The 17,291-nt window shown below is 43.0% G+C and overlaps 1 protein-coding gene across 1 annotated transcript; it reads right to left on the minus strand.

Moving 5' to 3' along the window:
* Positions 1–16,098: 16,098 nt before the first annotated feature.
* LOC137382946 (probable G-protein coupled receptor 139) lies at positions 16,099–17,067 on the minus strand. Its single transcript, XM_068055522.1, has one exon. It carries the CDS (start codon positions 17,065–17,067, stop codon positions 16,099–16,101), a length of 969 nt encoding a protein of 322 aa, XP_067911623.1.
* Positions 17,068–17,291: the final 224 nt, after the last annotated feature.

The raw sequence follows: 17,291 nt of genomic DNA on the forward strand, positions 1-17,291 counted from the left end.
GACGACCTCCCTTTCTGCAGCTGTGATACTATCCCTGATTAACAATGCCACTCCCCCACCTCTTTTACCTCCCTCCCTATTCCTTTTGAAACATCTAATCCCCGGAACATCCACCATCCATTCCTGCCCCTGTGATATCCACGTCTCCGTAATGGCCACAACATCGTCGCTCCAAGTACTGATCCATGCTCTAAGTTCATCACCCTTATTCCTGACTTCTTGCGTTAAAATAGACACACTTCAGCCCATCATACTGGCTGCAACTTTGCCCAGTCAACTGTCTAACCTTCCTCACAGACTCTCTGCACTTGGTATCTGCCTGTTCAACAGCTACCCCATCCACTGATCCGTGGCTCCGGTTCGCATCCCCCTGCCAAACTAGTTTAAACCCTCCCGAAGAGCTCCAGCAAACCTCCCGCCCAGGATATTGGTGCCCCTGCAGTTCAGATTCAACCCGCCCTTCTTGTGCAGGTCCTACCTTCCCCAGAATGTATCCTAATGATCCACATATCTGAATCCCTCCCTCCCAAATCAGTTGTGTAGCCACGGGTCCAGCTGCACTCGCTCCCTGTTTCTAGCCTCACTAGCACGTGGCACCGGTAACAATCCTAAGATTACTACTCTGCTCGTCCTGCCTTTTAGCTTCCAACCTAACTCCCTATATTCGCTTTTCAGGTCCTCATCCCTTTTCCTCGCTTTGTCATTGGTCCCAATATGTACCACGACCGCTGGCTGCTCCCACTCCCCCTTAGCAGTCCTGGGGACTCGATCCGAGACATCCCTGACCCTGGCAACCGGGAGGCAACATACCATCCGGGAGTCTCGTTCGCGACCACAGAATCTCCTGTCTGTTCCTCTGACCATTGAATCTCCTATCACTATCGCTCTCCTATTCTCTCCCTTCCCTTCTGAGCCACTGAACCAGGCTCAGTGCCAGAGACCTGGCCACTGTGGCTTTCCTCTGGTAGGTCATTCCCCCCAACCGTATCCAAAATGGTATACGTATTATTGAGGGGAACAGCCACAGGGCATCCCTGCACTGTGCGCCTATTCCCTTTCCCTCCCCTGACGGTCACCCAGCTACCTTTATCCTGTAACTTAGGTGTCACTACTTCCCTATAACTGCTCGCTATCACCCCCTCAGCATCCGGAATGATCCAAAGTTCATCCAGCTCCAGCTCCAGTTCCCTAACGCGGTCTGCAAGGAGCTGGAGTTGGGTGCACTTCTCACAGGTCTGGTCAGCAGGGACACAAGTGGTGACCCTCACCACCCACATCCTGCAAGAGGAGCAAGCAACTGCCCGAGCTTCCTTCCCCACCGCACTAAATTGACAACAGAGATTTAAAATAAAAGGAAAACCTTACCTTACCAAACCCTCCACACAAGAATCCTTTTTTTTTTGGTTAGAGGAGGAGGATGGGTGGGAGACACTGCACGTGTCGTGTTTCGGGTTTAGCCACTGCCCGAATATATAGGCTTGCTTACCCAGCAGTGCCCTTGTCTGCCAAAACAAAAGGTAAGTTATTTTAAACTGAAACTCACCTTCCCAGCTGACACCTCACTCGCACTATCGCTGCTTCAGAAAAAGCTGCTGCAACAAAAGGTAAGTTAGTTTAAACTGCCCGAATATATCGGCTTACTTACCCAGCAGTCCCCTTGTCCACCGAAACAAAAGGTAAGTTATTTTAAACTGAAACTCACCTTCCCAGCTGAGACGTCGTTCGCACTATTGCTGCTTCAGAAAAAGCTGCTGCAACAAAAGGCAAGTCATTTTAAATTGCCTGAATATATAGGCTTCCTTACCAAGCAGTCTCCTTGTCCGCCGAAACAGAAGTCGAAGTTATTGATCGTCTCCACTGTCATAACCCTAGATGATTACTACCTGCTGCATAAAATAGTGCTTGATCATGTTCCCCATGTATCTTTTGCCCCAAATGTTTGATCTGTGTCGCTTAGCTCTTGTTCCATTTGTTAACGAGAACAGCTTTCCCTTGCCTATCTGATCTAAGCCTGTCATCATCGTGTGCACATCTATTAAATATCCCCTCAATCTCCTATGTTCGAAGGAGAGCAAACGCAGATTTTCCAACCTAACCTTGTCACTAAAATCATCCATCCCTGGGACCGTTCTTAAAAATCTCCTCTGCACCCTCTCAAGGACCCTTACATCATTCCTGATGTGTGGTGACAGAACCGGACATAATGCTCCAGTTGGAGCCTTGTAGAGCTTTGTAAAGGTTATTAAGAACTTCCCTGCTTTTGTGCCTCTATTGATGAAGCACAAGATCCCATATGCCTTACCAACGCTCTCTCGATATGCCCTGCCACCTTCAACGATCCTAAAGCTGTACTTTATGAAGGATGTGAAGGCATTGGAGAGAGTGCAGAAAAGAGTCACGAGAATGGTTTCAGGAATAAGGAACTTTAGCTATATAGATAGATTGGATAACATAGGACTGTTTTACTTTCGAGAAAAGAAAGCTGAGAGGAGACTGGTAAGGATATGGAATGCACTGCAAGAGAATTTGGTGGAGTTAAGTTCAATTAAAGCATTCAAAATGGAATTCGATGATTGCCTGAAAGGAAGAATGTGCGGAGATACGTGGAGAAGGTGGGGGAATGACACCAAGTGAATTGTTCCTTCCGAGAACCAGTGCAGACACGATGGGCCGAATGGTATTCTTCTGTGCTGCAAGAATTCTGTGATTCTGTGATCAATGCACATGGACCTCCACGTCCCTCTGTTCCAGCACACTCTTTAAAACTGTGGTATTCGGTATATATTGACTCCTGCTGTTCCTTCTGCCAGAATGCATGACCTGATAAATGTATCGGGTCTGATAAAGGTGCCAGAAAAAAGGCAAACGCAAGGGAATGGTGAGTCAAGTCGTGTTGTCAATCTGTTTAGTAGAGAATGAGACCCTGATTAGATCACAAGCTTGGTCCGGGTTCGATCAGTCAATTACAAGCTCATGATTTTATTCTTATTTTGTTTCACATCGATATGATTGGTGACACTGGCAAGGCCGGCATGACTTGCCCATGCATGGTTACCAAGAGAAGAAAATTGTGGGTCTTCATTTTGAACTGATGCTGTATGTGTGGTTATGTAGCTCCCACAATGCTGTTACAGAAAGGATTTCAGGCTTTTGACCCAGTGACAATGAAAGAGGAGTGATATATGGCCAAGTCTAGATGGTATGTTGCTTGCAGGAGGGGAATATGGATGTGATGGTGTTTTGAATCAGAGTCTGAAATGAATTCTACCCGATCCACTGTGTCACTTTTTCACTTGATGTCTATTGTAGGAATTCAACAACCGCCCCATTCATGAAAAGTACTGACAGTAAAATACTAAAGATAAACAAAGCTAAAGTTTAGCATTTAGAGACTGAGCTTCCCTTACTGGAAGTTCGCAATGAGCTGGGGTCGAAAGCGAGGAGGATGCAAATTTTATAATTGAGGCATTACCAGACCAGCGTAAGTCAATGAGCACATGGTGCTGGGCAAAAAGGATTTGGTACAAGTTCAGATACTTGTCCAGACAAGGCATAACCAATGAAGGTAACAAGAGACTTGGATAGTCATTCCAGAAAGTTTATTAGAAGCAAATTTTTACTTCACAAACTTAGAAAAATGACTGTAATTTTCTCACAGGTAAGCTTCTTGGTTGAACTTTCATTGTTGATCGATGCAAAGGAACTCTCTCTCTCTCTCTTACCTCTTGATTTGCCATCACGTTGAGAAGTTCTTTGTCTTTTGGTCCATGGTTTATCTTGTTTTTGCGCTCTAAGACCTTATGAGACTCCTGTTTTTAACCCATTTCTGATGATCACGCCCTGCAGTCAGAGGCACCGGCCTGTTTCTCTCTAGCTGTTATTAGCCTCATTAGTCTTTTTAAATTATGACTTCAATTTGAGAACAAAACACCTGGACAACATGAATAATGGAGTACTTATACTGTCCGAGGTCACTGACACTTCAGCTGAAATACTGTATATGCAGCACAGAACTCTATTCGTTCTCAGAGATATAATGGGATGAGTGTTGCCTGTGAAGGCATCGCAGTCTTAGACAACAATGGGTTACTGGGAGCTCATAATTCCTCGCTTAACAGAGATGACGAATCTTGTTGACCACAGCATATTGCAATAGAATTTAATGTTTAAATGTATACATTAGCTGTTTAATCAATACTGTAATTTAATCAATATATGCATAACACAATCAAAGCTCTATATTAATTGAATCTGATTGATTTCTTAACACAATGACATCAAATAGAACTAAATCCTTTAATCAGACAATTGATATCAGATTAAAGCGTAGTGAATCTTTATCTAACCACCCAAGCTACCGATAACTCTCGGATTTCAGGGTGAAATATATCACAATATATTAAAACCTCACGTTTTTTTTTACTATTACTCTATTTTAGGTATGAGCACTGTCATCCATCCCAATGCAGTAGCGCTCTTCTGCAATCTTGAGGTAAGCTTCCTCAAGTAGTAGGTGATTAATAGTACCTAAAATGTGATTATCTGAGCCAAGAATGTTCACCTATTTTCACAACTGTTTCCCAACAAAGCCTGCTCCCCATATTTTGAACACTTTCCCTCTCTATTCATTATCTCGCTGCATCTTAACCAGGTGATTCTGAGATGTATCAGTTCTTTGACTTATGGGCTTTACAACTAGTGTCAGAGGGGGTACAGGTTTTCACAACTAAATTATTGCCTGCAATGATTCTTCTTGAATCCCAAAGTTAACATTGAACTCTGTGGTAATGGGTGTTTATTTATTGGGAACAGGACACTATTCCCTATCTGTGTACTATTATTGGGTTTGAAGCGAATAGTGGGATTTGCGATAGGGCTCTACTATGTCCTATACTTCATTTGAAAAGCTTAGGCGGTGACACAGTATGTTGCCTCGTTCAAATACAAATGTGTCCCATGGCCTTCTTCCCATCGCCAGTTGTTCATGTCACTACTTGGTGGTTCTTGATTTAGAATAGATCCAAAATTTGGAATTCTATGATTGTTAGCATCACAACAGCACAGGCAAACTCTTCATCTCTCTGTACAACAGACACGGTTTGGATTATACCAAGTATAACACTGATGTATTAAAATGGTTGAATGAGATGCCTAGCTTACATGGTCATTCTTTTCCAGCTTCCGAAAGATGCTGCCTTAAATGTTTCCAATTATGCACCCTCTTCTAGTAGAGTAACCATGAGACAGCAGCTACCACGGTGTACCTTGGCAATTTCCATCCTTTTTATTATTTCATGGGATGTAGGCGTTGCTGACAAGGCCAGCGTTTTGTTTCCCATCTCTAATTGCCCTTGAGAAGGTGGTGGTGAGCTGCTTTGTTGAACCGCTGCAGTCCATCTGGCGTAGGTACACCGACAATGCTGTTAGAGAGGGAATTCCAGGGTTTTGATCCTGCGACATTGACGGATCAATGACATATTTCCAAGTCAGGATGGTGAGTGCGTTGAGGTGAACTTGCAGGTGGTGGTGCTCACATGCATTGGCTGCTATGGTCATTCTAGGCAGTAGAGGTCACGGGTTTGGAAGATGCATTAAAAGGTGTCAAGAACAAAGAACAAAGAACAGCACAGCACAGGAACAGGCCATTTGGCCTTCCAAGACTGCGCCGATCTTGATGCCTGCCTAAACTAACACTTACTTCACTTCCGGGGCCCATATACCTCTATTCCCTTCCTATTCATGTATTTGTCAAGATGTCTCTTAAACGTCGCTATCGTATCTGCTTCCACCACCTCCCCTGGCAGCAAGTTCCAGGCACTCATCACCCTCTGTGTAAAAAACTTGCCTCGCACATCCCCTCTAAACTTTGCCCCTCGCAGCTTAAAACTATGTCCCCGAGTAACTGACTCTTCCACACTGGGAAAAAGCTTCTGACTATCCACTCTGTCCATGCCACTCGTAACTTTGCAAACCTCTATCATGTCGTCCCTCCACCTCCGTCGTTCCAGTGAAAACAATCCGAGTTTTTCCAACCTCTCCTCATAACTAATGCCGTCCAGACCAGGCAACATCCTGGTAAACCTCCTCTGTACCCTCTCCAAAGCCTCCACGTCCTTCTGGTAGTGTGGCGACCAGAGTTGCACGCAATATTCTAAGTGTGGCCTAACTCGGGTTCTGTACAGCTGCAACATGACTTGCCAATTTTTATACTCTATGCCCCGACCGATGAAGGCAAGGATGCCATATGCCTTCTTGATACCTTATCCACCTGTGTTGCCACTTTCAGTGTCCTGTGGACCTGTACGCCTAGATCTCTGTCTGTCAATACTCCTAAGGGTTCTGCAATTTACTGTGTACCTCCCACCTGCATTAGACCTTCCAAAATGCATTACCTCACATTTGTCCGGATGATACTCCATCTGCCATTTCTCCGCGCAAATCTCCAACTGATCTATATCCTGCTGCATCCTCTGACAATCCTCATCATTATCCACAACTCCACCAACCTTTGTGTGGTCCGTAAACTTACTAATCAGACGAGCTACATTTTCCTCCAAATCATTTATATATACTACAAACAGCAAAGATCCCAGCACTGATCCCTGCGGAACACCACTAGTCACATCCCTCCATTCAGAAAAACACCCATCCACTGATGCCCTCTGTCTTCTATGACCGAGCCAGTTCTGTATCCATCTTGCCAGCTCACCTCTGATGCCGTGTGACTTCACCTTTTGTACCAGTCTGCCAAGTCAATTTGTACCTTGTCAAAGGATTTACTAAAGTCCATACAGATAACATCCACTGCCCTTCCTTCATCAATCATCTTCGTCACTTCCTCAAAAAACTCAATCAAATTAGTAAAACACGACCTCCCCTTTACAAAACCGTGCTGTCTCTCGCTAATTAGTTCGTTTGTTTCCAAATGGGAGTCAATCCTGTCCCGAATAATCCTCTCTAATAGTTTCCCTACAACTGACGTTATGCTCACCGGCCTATAATTTCCTGGATTATCCTTGCCACCCTTCTTAAACAAAGGGACAACATTGGCTATTCTCCAGTCCTCTGGGAGCTCACCTGTAGCCAATGAGGATGCAAAGATTTCCGTCAAAGCCCCAGCAATTTCTTCCCTTGCCTCCCTCAGTATTCTCGGGTAGATCCAATCAGGCCCTGGGGACTTATTTACCTTAAGCTTTGCAAGACACCGAACACCTCCTCCTTTTTGATAATGAGATGACTGAGACTATCTGCACTCCCTTCCCGAGGCTCATCATCCAACAAGTCCTTCTCTTTGGTGAATACTGATGCAAAGTACTCATTTAGCACCTCGCCCATTTCCTCTGGCTCCACACATAGATTCCCATCTCTGTCCTTCAGTAGGCCAACACGTTCCCTGGGTACCCACTTGCGCTTTATATATGTATAAAAAGCCATGGGATTCTCCTTAATCCTGTTTGCCAATTACTTTTCATGACCCCTTTTAGCCCTCCTAACTCCTTGCTTAAGTTCCTTCCTACTGTCTTTTTATTCCTCAAGTGCTTCGTCTGTTCCTGGCCTTCCAGTCCTTCCAAATGTTTCCTTTTTCTTCTTGACTAGACTCACAATATCCCGTGTTATCCAAGATTCCCGAAACTTGCTAAACTTGACTTTCTTCCTCACAGGAACATGCTGGTCCTGGATTCTAATCAGCTGACGTGGTACGTTGTTGCAGTATGTACCTGTATATGGTTCACATTGCTGACACTGTGTGTCGATGGTGGAGGGGGTTAATATTTAAGGTTTTGAATGTGGTGCTAATAAAGTGGACTGCTATGTCCTCGATGCTGCCGAGCTTCCTGAGTGTTTTTGGAGCCGCCCTCATGCAGGCAAGTGGATAGTATTCCATAACACTCCTGACGCGTGCCTTGTAGATGGTGGGCAGGATTTGGAGAGTCAAGAGGCGATTTATTCGTCGCAGAAATTCCCGCCTCTGACCTGCTCTTGTGGCCACAGCATTTGTGTGGCTCCTCCGGCTCAGTTTGTGGTTAATAGTAACGCCTAGAATGTTGATAGTGCAGGATTCAGCGATGGTAATGCTGCTGAATGTCAATGGGTGATGGCTAGGTCCTCTCTTGTTGGTTTTCCCCATTGCCTAGCAATTATGTGGTGTGAATGTCACTTGCCACTTATGAGCTCAATCCTAAATGTTGTCCAGGTATTGCTGGGTTTGGATACGGACTGATTCGCTATTTGAAAATTTGGGAATGGTACGGAAAAACGTACAATCATCAGCATGTACCCCCACTTCTGACATTATGATAGAGTGAAGGTTATTGATGAAGTAGCTGAAGTTGTTGAGCCGAGGACACTACCCTAAGTTACGCCTGTGGCAATATCTTGTGGCTAAGATGATTGCCCTCCAACAACCACAGCCATCTTCATTTGTGATAGTCATGACTCATTTTACTACACAGGCTAGTCAATGTTTCTGGGCTATCCTATGTTACTTCTATCTTCAAACCATTTCTCCATCATTCTGCCATTAAGAGAAGTTGGGATACGATTGTTCCCTATGTCAGTAAATAATATCCCAACTGATCTAACCTGCAGCTCCCATAGATGGCACACGTGATAGTTTTAGCTGTTCCTTTCCCCACTACATTTTCATCCCCAATTGTTTTATACGCAGTTTCTTGAACCACCTGGAACCTTATCTTAGATGGTTAAGAGGTTCTGTTTCACTTATCGAACTTTTTCCTTGTTTCCTGTTTTTATTCATTTTTTGTGGGATGTGGGCATCGCGTGCTCGGCCAGCATTTGTTACCCATCCCGAATCTGCCCATTAAGTGAAGCCATTTCATCGAGCATTTTAAGAACCAACTACATTACCGAGCGTCTGGAGTCACATGTCGGCCAGACCAGGAAAGGACAGAAGATTCCCCTCCCTGAAGAACATTAATAAAGCAGATTTTTTTTTACAACAATCGACCATGGTTTTATGGCCATCATTAGGCCAGATTTTTAATTCCAGATTTATTAATTGAATTGAAATTTCATCAACTGCCGTGGGGGCTTTCAAATCGATGTCCCTAGAACATTAGTCTGGGCTCTGGATTAGTCCAGTGAATTACCACTCTGCAACTAACTCCCTTCTAATATTCATTGAGTTACCCTTTGATCATCATGTTCCATCAAGCCTCAATATCTAACATATTCCATGATGCAGTGCCTGCAACTGCACTGATTCCTCGCCATTCCCATGTTTCTTTTCCCCCAACTTAAGCCTTAGAATCTGCCAAATTCACCTTCGCACATTTTTTTTCCTTTCTGTCCATAATTTCTATTTACTCTGGGCACGATTTTAAATCGAGGAATCCTTCACCATTTCCCCTGCCAACTCATAGTAAAGCACCTGATACTCCTGCAGGCATCGGCCTGAGAGAAGTGGAATACCTTTGAACTATAGCAGAACGAGCACAATTTCATAAGTTATGCTGTTATATAATGGTTTGTATACTCGATGCACTATTCGCCCATTAGTCGGTCCTTCAATTAATTGAATGAATTCAGTGTTGTTTGTCTTTCCTACTACCTTCCCTTACATTGGAATGTCAACATGGATTAAAGGCCTGCATTGCTGGATTTCTATTAGGTATTAATCTAATGATACAACATCTCAGAGTCCCCTGGTGTCACTGGCCTAACTTGGGCCAATTCAATTACTCTAGGTACATGCTGACATAAAGAATTCCCAATTTTTGACTTGCTGTCCCAATACATAATTAAGTCCCTCGTGCAAGGTTGGTATTCTTGATATATGTATCGATATAAAGCGGGAGGAAGCTGGATACGGAGAGCACAAAACACTGGAATCCAGATTCTAGAAATATAGAGGGAGAGAAGCCAGATAAGACGCCAGTGCAGCTCTGAGCTCCAGCTAATAGATATATAAAGGAAGGTAGGGAGGATGGGAAAGGAATGCAGTAGCATATGGAGTGCGTACAGGTCTGTGCTCCAGATGGTAGTTATGTAGAGGAAGGGAGGGGTGTAAGTCTCTCTGCTCCGAATATTAGGTATATAGACCGAGGATGGGAGGGAGACTGGATAACAAGACTGCACAGCTCTTGTCTTCAGGTAGTAGATATATAGAGGGAGGGATGGTGGAAGGCTTGGTAGTGAGTGTTCCTAGTTCTTTGCTCCAGATTCGGATTATATGGAGGGAGGGAGCATGGCAGGATAAAGGGTTGCACAGCTCTGGCTCCAGATAATAGGCATATCGAGGGAGAAGGGTGGCGGGGTAATGAGTGTACAGATTCTAGATACTAGAAGTATCGGAGGAGAGAGCCTGGGTGGATGGATAACTGAATATTCATGATCTTCTGGAATTTACAGAGACATGGCTGCAGGTTGACAAGGATTGGTCCTGGATATTGAGGCGGATATGACATTCAATAAGGTTGGAAAGATTGGTTAAAGTGGAGGGGTAGCACCGTTAATCAAGGATGGCATTTGGGCAATAGGTACACATGAACTTGCTTCAGGAGACCAGGATGTAGAATCGATTTGGGTGGAGATGGAAATAATGGGTAAATGAGTCACTAGTGGGAGTGGTTTACAGGTCCCCTAACAGTAATTACAATATAGAACGAAGGATACAAGAAAAATATATTGAGTGCTTGTGATATAGGGCCAACAATAATCAAAGTTGTTTTTAATCATCATACAAACTGGAAAAACCATATTGGTAATCATAGCCTGATGAGGAATTCATAGAATGCTTTCGAGAGAGTTTCTTCGAGCAGCACATTCTGGAACCAATCAGAGAGCAGGTTATATTAGATTTGGCATTGTGTAATATGACAGGATTAACGAATGACCTCAGAGCAGCGACCATAATATGATTGAATTATGCACCCAGTTTGAAAGAGAGATGAGTGGGTCAATGAGACGTATTTGAAACATAAATAAGAACAACTTTATGGGCATGAAGGCTGGGTAAGCTAAAGTGAACTAGGCTAGGAGATAGATCAATAGAGAAGCAGTGGCAAACATTTAAGGGGATATTTCAGAATATTCAAGATAGGTGCCTTGCTACTGTAAAGAAACATTCTAAGGGGAGGGCCCATTATTCATGGTGAACTAAAGAATTTAAGGACAGCGTCAAACCTCAGGAAAACATACAATTGTGAAAATATGAGTGGCAGGTCAGATGATTGGTCAGAATATAAAGAATGGCAGGGAATGACAAAAAGGTTAATCAGGAGAAAGACATAAGAATACGAGAGGAAGTTATCTGGAAATGTAAAAACAGATAGCAAGAGTTTCTACGGATATTTAGAAAGGAAAAGCGCAAGGAAAGTAACTGTTGGTCCTCTGGAGAGTGCGAATGGGGAGTTAATAACAGGTAATAAGGAAATGGCAGATCAAATGTACAAATATGTTGCTCCTGTCTTCACTTTAGAGGATGCAAAAGCATTCCAGTAATAGCTGCAAATCAGGATTTGGAAGGTAGAGAGGATCTTGGTGAAATTACAACCATCAGGGAAACAGTGCTGAGCAAACTGATGTTGTTGTAGCTGCACACATCCAGGCAAGTAGAGAGTATTTCGTCACACTTCTGACTTGTGCATTGTAGATCGTGGACAGGCTTTGGGGAGTCAGAAGGTGGGTTACTCGCCACAGGATTTCTAGCCTCTGACCTGCTCTTTCCCAATGATTCCAACCGTGGAGGTGTAGCAAACAGTGAGGATGATACGGCCTAGATAGATTAGAAGAAGGGGCGAACAGGTGGAAGATGGAACTTAATACTGACGAGGGTGAGGCTATGCATTTTGGCAGAAATAATAGGGAGGGGAAATACACATTTAATGAGACAGTGCTAAAGAGGGACGTCAGGCTGCATGTGCATCGATCTTAGAAGATGGCAGGACATATTGAGAGAGTGGTCAATGAAGCATATGGGATCTTGGGACTCATAAAGAGATGTGTTGAGTACAGGTGCAAGGACGTCTTGCTGAACCTTTATTACGCTCTGGTTAGGCCACAACTGGAGTACTCCGTGCAGTTCTGGTCACTGCACTTTGGAAAGGATGTGAGAGGCCTTGTGAGGGTGCAATGAATTGTTCCAGGGATGGAGGATTTTAGTTACAAGGAGGTCAGGTTGGAGAATATGGGGCTGCTCTTATCAGTACAAAGTCGATACAGAGAGATTTACTTAACGTGTACAAGACTATGAAAGGCTTAGATAAATTAGACAAGGAAAAAATACTGTTCCCATCAACAAATGCTACGAGGATTAAGGGCCACAAATTAAAGGTTTTGATCAAGAGATGCAGGAGGAATATGAGGAAGAGATTTCTTTACACAAGGTTGGTGGAGGCAGAGACGATCAATGACTTCAAAAGGAAATGGAATTGCAGGGGTTACAAGGATTGAGCGGGGAAATGGGACTGAATGGATAACATTTGGAGAACCGGCAGGTACCCACGTGTTTCAGGTTGACAGCATTTCGAAAGTACAATTAGAATAGCTAAGGAGGAGGCATATTCCTGATAGTAAACGATGATATAATGATGTTAGTGAGAAAGCATCCTGGCTCAGAGGATCAGGAATTAGAATCAGTAAGGGTTGAGTAGAGGAATATCAATGGTCACAAAAGGCTGATGGGAGTTCTTTATCACTCCCTAACTGTAATTACACCCTGCCATAGAACATTAAGCAAAACATTATTGGCGCTTGTAAGAAAGGGAATTAAATCATCGCTGGGGACTTTAATCTTTGCATAGACCTGACCAATCAAATAGTCAAAGGTGGTCTGGAAGGTGAGTGTGTCGAATGGATCCCTGACAGTTTCCTGGAAAATACGTTGTGGAACCAACTAGGGATGAATGAATTTTAAATCTGGTATTGTGCAATGGATCAAGGTTAATTATGATCTCATTGCAAAACATCGTCTAACTAAAAGGTGCAGTGACCATAACACTACGGAATTCTATATTTCGTTTGAAAGCGACATACTCCAATGCAGAACACAAATCGTAAACTTAAACAAAGCTAATTATTTGGTTTTCATGGTCGAGCTGGCTCAGGTTGATTGCTTAAATAAACAAAATGATATGGTGGTAGATAAAGAATGGGAAACCTTTAATGGCACAATTCAAAATTTCCAACAAAAATATATTCCATTAAAACACACAAAAAAATCAGGCAAAACAATCTATCCGTGGCTTATGGAGGTAGTTAAGGCGAATAGTAGATTAAAACAAGAGGCTTATAGTTTTGCAAAAATATTAGTACACTGGCCGAATGGAACGATTTTCGAAATCAGCAAAGAGCGACAGAAACGTAATAAAAATGGGCGAGAATAGATCGCATTATACTAGTGAGAAATATAAAAGCAGATTGCAAGATATTTTACAAGTGCATAAAGAGTAGCTAAAGTCAACATTGGTCCCTTCGAGGCAGATGCAGAACACATTATCATGTGAAAGCAGGAAATAGCACAGATACTGAGCAAATATTTTGTATCTGTCTTCAGTGCAGGTGACACAAGTTACATACCAGAAATAGTGGGTAACCTAGGGGCTAATAAAAGGCACAAATTAAGGTAATTGATATCAGTAGAGAAAGGTACTGGAGAAACTTAAGAGAGTAAAATCAGACAAACCCCAGGCTCTGTTAGACTACTTAATAGGTTTCTAAAAGATGTAGCTGCAGAGATAGTGGATGCGCTGGCTAACATTTCCCAAAATTCTGGGAATTCTGGAACTGACCCATTGGATTGGAAGTTAGAAGATGTAACACCATTATTCAAGAAAAGAGGGAAAGACAAAACTGGAAAATGCTGGAATATTTCCTTACAGAAGTCTTAACACTGTACCTGGAAAATACTAATATGATAAGAAAATGTCAACATAGTTTTAAAAAAAGGAAATCGTGTTTGAAAAAATGTATCGCGATTTTGAGGGTGTAATTAGTAGGGTAGGTAAAGGGGAACCTGTAGATGTAGTATACTTAGATTTCCAAAAGGCATTCGGTAAGGCGTCACACCGAGTTAAGGGCTCAGAGTGTTAGGGCAATGCATTAGCATGGATAGTGGATTGATTAACAAACAAGAAAGAAGGTGTATGGATCCACGAAAAATTTTCAAGTTGTCAGGTTGCAGGTGGATTGCTGCAAGTATCAGTGCAGGGGATAAAGCTATTTACAATTATATTAATGACTTAGAAAAAGAGCCAGACAGTAAAGTATCCGATTCTTTTAACAATATAAAGCTATGTGGGAATGCAAACTGTGAGGAGGACAGAAAGAGAGTGCGAAGAGATTTAGGTAAATTGGAAATAAGGTAGTAGACTGACTATAATTAGGGGAAATGTGTGGTTATTCAGTCCTGTAGTAAGAATAGAAAAACGGTAAATTTTTATAGGGTTTGAAATTATAAATATTGATACTCAGAGGGACTTCGATGCACTTTTACCAGGAACAGAGCAAGTTAGCAGGCAGGCACACCAAGAAATTAGGAAGGGAAATGACATCTTGGTCTTTATTGCAAGGGGATTGGAGTACAAGGATAAAGAAATCTTGAAACAGTTGTACATATTATGCACAGTTTTGGTTCCCATCTTTAAGGAAGAATATACTTGCATTGGAGGCGATACAGTGACGATTCCCTAAATGGCTCCTGGATGAGAGAACTGTCTTATGATGAGAGGCTGTGTAGGTTTGGGTTAATTCTCTGTCGTTTATAAGAACAAGAGCTGACCTCTTTGAAACATATATGATTCTGAATGGGATTAACAGGTAGGCAGTGAAAGAGTTTGTCCCGTTCCTGGGTATTCTGGAACAGGCAGGCACTGCTTCAGTATATGGCTGGCAATCGTTTAGAACTGAGATGACTCTATGATGAAACTTGCCTTCACTCGAAGGGTTATGGTTCTTTGGAATTCGCTACTCCAGAGTGTTGTGGATACTCCATCGTTGAACAAATCTGAGAGTCATAGAGTCACAGAGTACTCCATGGCACAGAAGGAGGCCATTCGGCCCATCTCGTCCATGATAGCTCTCCACGTAGCGATGCAGCTGGTCCTCTTGATGCCTGTAGACATGAACGTTAGTTTCCCTCAAGTGCCCAATCCCATTTTCTTTTGAAGCCAGTGATTGTCTCTGCTTCCATCACTCTTGTAGGCAGCGACTTCCAGGTCATTATCACTCACTGCGTAACAGAAGGGCTTCCTTACATCTGTCCTGCATCTGTTGGCCAAAGCCTTCAATCTGTGTTCCTTAATCATTGTACTATCACTTAATGCCAACATTGTCCCCTTGTTTAACTTAGCTAAGCCTTGCATAATATTGTACATCTCTATGAAATCTCCCCTCGATCTCCTTTGCGCCAAGTAGAGCAAAACCCAGCTTTTCCAACTTAACTTTGTAGCTAAAATCCCCCCTTTTTGGAACAATTCGGGTAAATCTCATCCACACCCTATCAAGGACCCTCACATCCTTTCTATAATGTGGTGACCAGATCCTCACATTCTTCCTACAATGTGGTATATAGTGAGACTGTGTTAGAAAGATTTCTGGTCTCTCAGAGAATCAAAGGATATGAGGAGCGGTGGTGAAGTGAAGTTGAAGCCCAATATCAGCCATGATTGCATTGAATGATGGGGCAGGCTCAATGGGTCAGATGGTATACACTTGCTCTGATTTCATATGATCTTAGTATATTTCTGTACTGGTCCTCTATGCATCTAATTGTGTCTCTCCGACTCTTACCTCACTCTCCATCTATGATTTTTAAGCAGGTGGACAGTTGAGACCGTGATTTGCAGATTTCTTTTGCTGTCAGTGCAGGGAAGCCATTTACTTGAAGTGCAGCTGAGTTCCTTAGTGCCGCATTTTTTGAGAAACCATCCAGGCGTTTTTTGCAGTGGAACCCCAGTTTACTGCAATAAGTTCTATTCACAAAACAGGTATAATACAATATCAAAATCAGCTGAAATATAATTTCAGGCTTCTGTGGCGCTAATCTAAGTGCACGTTCATCCATGTAGGAGAGGGGCGAGGGTATGCAGTTCCATGAAATGGGATTTACTTCCATTGCTTGATAATCTTCAGCTCTTTCTAAGATTTAACTAATTTAACAATTAGATTGAATGGATATTTCACTGCATTCTTCAATTCCTCTCTGAACTTCGTTTGTGTGAGAACATAAATGCACGTGTTGGTGCAGGTACTGAGAAGCTGAAGCATATTGGCTGTTACTTCGATGAAATAAAGAGGGTCTGTCACGGGGTAAGAATAAATCTTTGCAATTCGTTGGTAAATGTAAAATACGACCTGTGTCAGCCATAACAATATGAAACTGCCAGATATGCTGAAAAGTAAGATGATGGATTTCCTTCGGTTCTCCATCTCTGGGTCTTTGTGACTCTTTCCATTTCTGCGGCCCTGGAGACCCCTGCGAGCCCTACTAGCAGCCAAAATACGCCGGACGGTGAGCAGATTGAGCAGCAAAATCAGAAAGAACGGCACACAAGAGGTTAAAATGACGTAAAAAATGACAAATCCGGCCCATGAAGTGGACCTAAAGAAGCTCGGTTTAGTGATACAATACCAGGGAACATGATCAATTATATAGTCAGGTTCATATCTAAAGTACCAGGGGACAGACACGAAACAGCTCAGCACAATAACAGTTCCTATGACCAAGGCAGCCATTTTCTCTGTGCAATAATTTGTTTTCAGCTTCTCACAACAAATAGCCAGAAATCGATCAAAGGTGAAAGCAACTGTGAGCCAGACTGAAACCTCTGTGGCTGTAAAAATCAGGCAGTAAATAAAACTGCACACTGGAGTAATGAAAAGGAATGAATGTGGGAAATATGTCTGACCAATTCTGTAAAATATCGGTTCGGAGATCACAACCAGGAGGTCAGCCGCTGCCATTCCCACCAGGTAGCGAGTGATACATTTGGAGAGACCGCACTTTCCCCGGGACAAGATCACAATCGCCACGAAGTTAACTGGAAGAAAGAGAAAAAGATCAGACGTGGCACCAAAGCAGCATTTTGACAGGATCTGAGTTAACATTTCCAGGTTTGTTGTTGCATGGAATGGTACAAACTGGTTGAGTGACCTGGGAAAGCACTTGCCACAGAGACATTGTTTGGGACACAATTATCAATGATGAATTGAGAAATCAATACAGAAAGTGAATAAATGAGCTTGGGATCCACTTGAAGAGCCGGCTGAGGTCGTAGTGTCGATTGGGAAAACGGAAGTTTTTATGGAGTGGGAAATGACGGGATTCAGTC

This window comes from Heterodontus francisci, chromosome 23 (assembly GCF_036365525.1).
Source record: "Heterodontus francisci isolate sHetFra1 chromosome 23, sHetFra1.hap1, whole genome shotgun sequence".
Taxonomy (NCBI): Eukaryota; Metazoa; Chordata; class Chondrichthyes; order Heterodontiformes; family Heterodontidae; genus Heterodontus; species Heterodontus francisci.